Source organism: Nestor notabilis, unplaced genomic scaffold, assembly GCF_000696875.1.
Source record: "Nestor notabilis isolate BGI_N333 unplaced genomic scaffold, ASM69687v1 scaffold1077, whole genome shotgun sequence".
Lineage (NCBI taxonomy): Eukaryota > Metazoa > Chordata > Aves > Psittaciformes > Psittacidae > Nestor > Nestor notabilis.
The window spans coordinates 1-2,237 of record NW_009936725.1 but is presented as its reverse complement, the minus strand read 5'-3'; the positions used below and the strand labels follow the sequence as shown (position 1 = coordinate 2,237).

Here is a 2,237-nt window from a genome sequence, read left to right as displayed (position 1 = left end):
GGAATTCTACAAAAACCTCCTAAACTTATCATGATCCTTACACTTGACAATTTAAGCTCTGAAAATGTTGTTAAAAGCATGCTAAAGTCCATCCCTTTGTCAGTGTCACCATAATACAGAATAAAACGGTTACAGGACTACCAGGCTACATCACCATTACAATTCCAGGATACTTTGGCATTATACTTGCAGACATTTTCACCTTCTTAGAAAACATTCACATTACCTAAAAATATTAATAAATATAGCAAATGTGAAAAGTGTTCTTGTGTTAATTTTCAGATTGCTCTGATTGAGTAGATATAACCAGTGCATACCATCAAAACCCTGTTTCTTTATAGTCACTGCTGATTAAGGGATTTTGAGAAACAATTCAGTTAAGGAGAACAGAAACCTACACGGATTACAGGTAGTAGGTTTCTAAAGCCACTGCAACTGCGTCTACTGGGACAAAAACACAGCACAGAAGTATAAATAGGGATCACAGGACAACTATAGCTTTACTAATTCTCTGTCACTGAAAATTATTACACAACTCTTACCTTGCCAGGCCAATACCAAAGCCTGCAAATCTGTTCAGCTGGTCTGGGGGAAAAAAAAAGGAAAAGAAAAATGAAAACAGATTATACAGCAGTGATAATCACAAAGCAGGAGAAAATGCCATGCAGACGATCTGAAAAAATATTTTTCTACTGTACTTGCTTCAGAAAATTACAGCACTAAACCACAACATTTGTAGCAGCTCAGCACATAGATAAAAAAATATTCCCCCAGGAATATTTGCACTTTGGACTGCATTTGTGTTGGAACATACTTTTATTAATTAAAAAAAAAAAAACCACCAAACCCAGAGAAACAGAGAATATTTTAGCATATAAAAATATAACTCAAACCAACCACTGAAAAACTTAGCATGAATGACAGTTTACTGTAATTCTAAAACATATATTCAGATATCTGAGGTGAAACTAAATTGGAAAAAAAACCCCAAAACAGTAAAAAGACAGAAGCTTTGGGAAAACTAACACTGAAAGTCATTGATGATGTAACAAACATCAGTATGATGAGAACTTTCAAGTCAACTGTTTATCCCCACTCCTTTGCAAAAATCTAGTTACTAAAGAACTGCTAAAATCACAGCAAGAGTACTGGGTTAAATTCTTTATTGTTTGCTACCAGCCAGATATTTGCACATTGGGAATTATCAGAAGAGATTTTAAAAAGAGTATCAGAACTGTAAAGGCAACTGAAAATTAATGCTCAGTCCTGCAATCTACAGGGTGCAAGCAACCTGTAAGCACGGGTAATGCCATTAACGTCAGTGGAGCTCCACAAAGCCGTGGCAGTCCTTCTAAGAGGAGTAACTCTCTCCACCTGCAGAAGCTGGACTATGATACAGCAACTCCTTATCAATTCTCCAAAATGCAGAATCAACATATCCTCCATGAGTAGACAGGAAAAAAAAGAAAAAAAAAAAAAAGAAGGTGGAGCCCAACTATTTAAAAATATTTAATCGGTGCTTTAAGTAGTGCTTAGGTGCTTAGTCCAGCTAAGGCTGTACTCATCATAAAACCAGAACAAACCCACTGCACACTACAAAAAAACCCACAAGAAAACCAAAGACAACAGTTCCAGTCTTTCACAACACCTTGATACCCAAGTGTATTTGAAATGCTCCAGAACATCCTTTTAATTAAAGAAGACAATGTTCAGTAGCCTAGATTTAGGAAGTTTCTCTTAACTCACCTCAATTTTACAAAGACATTAAATGATACTGTGCATCTGAGGGTTTCTGCTCAATTACTGGAATGGAACATGGTTGTTTCCTCAAATTCTATCAGTTTCACGGTTCCTTTACTACCACATGTGGAGGAGGATTTTTCTTATGCAGCTTATGCTGTACTCATTGCATTTTGTGAAAGGCACAAAAAAACCAGCCAGAAGACACGAAGTCTGAAACATCAACAATGACTAAATAACAATATATACTGTCAGATTTTTTTCCTCCCTGCCGTTAGAGAAAGTGGAGTATTTCTGCTGTTTATCGTTTACATAGGCAATAGGGGGCTGACCATATGCTGCTTAACTAGAAGCTGCAGGGCTCGTTCTGGCACTCTCAATCCTATTTGCGTGTAACTACGCGGTGCTGGAGTGCAACAGGCGATGCAACGGGTTCTCTTCTAAAGGACTTTTTCCCCTGGCGCGACGGAGGTCAGCACCAGCACACCCGGGCGGCG

At 37.9% G+C, this 2,237-nt stretch overlaps 1 protein-coding gene across 1 annotated transcript in view; it reads right to left on the bottom strand.

Annotated features, from left to right (window-relative positions):
• SLC25A46 (solute carrier family 25, member 46) overlaps positions 1–585 on the bottom strand; it is a gene marked incomplete at its 5' end in the record, with an annotated part of 8,073 nt that extends 7,488 nt beyond the window's left edge. The window contains one exon of the mRNA XM_010018463.1: positions 543–585. Coding sequence (XP_010016765.1) covers positions 543–585 — 43 coding nt within the window. The remainder of the gene's footprint in view (positions 1–542) is intronic.
• Between the last annotated feature and the right edge of the window lie 1,652 nt (positions 586–2,237).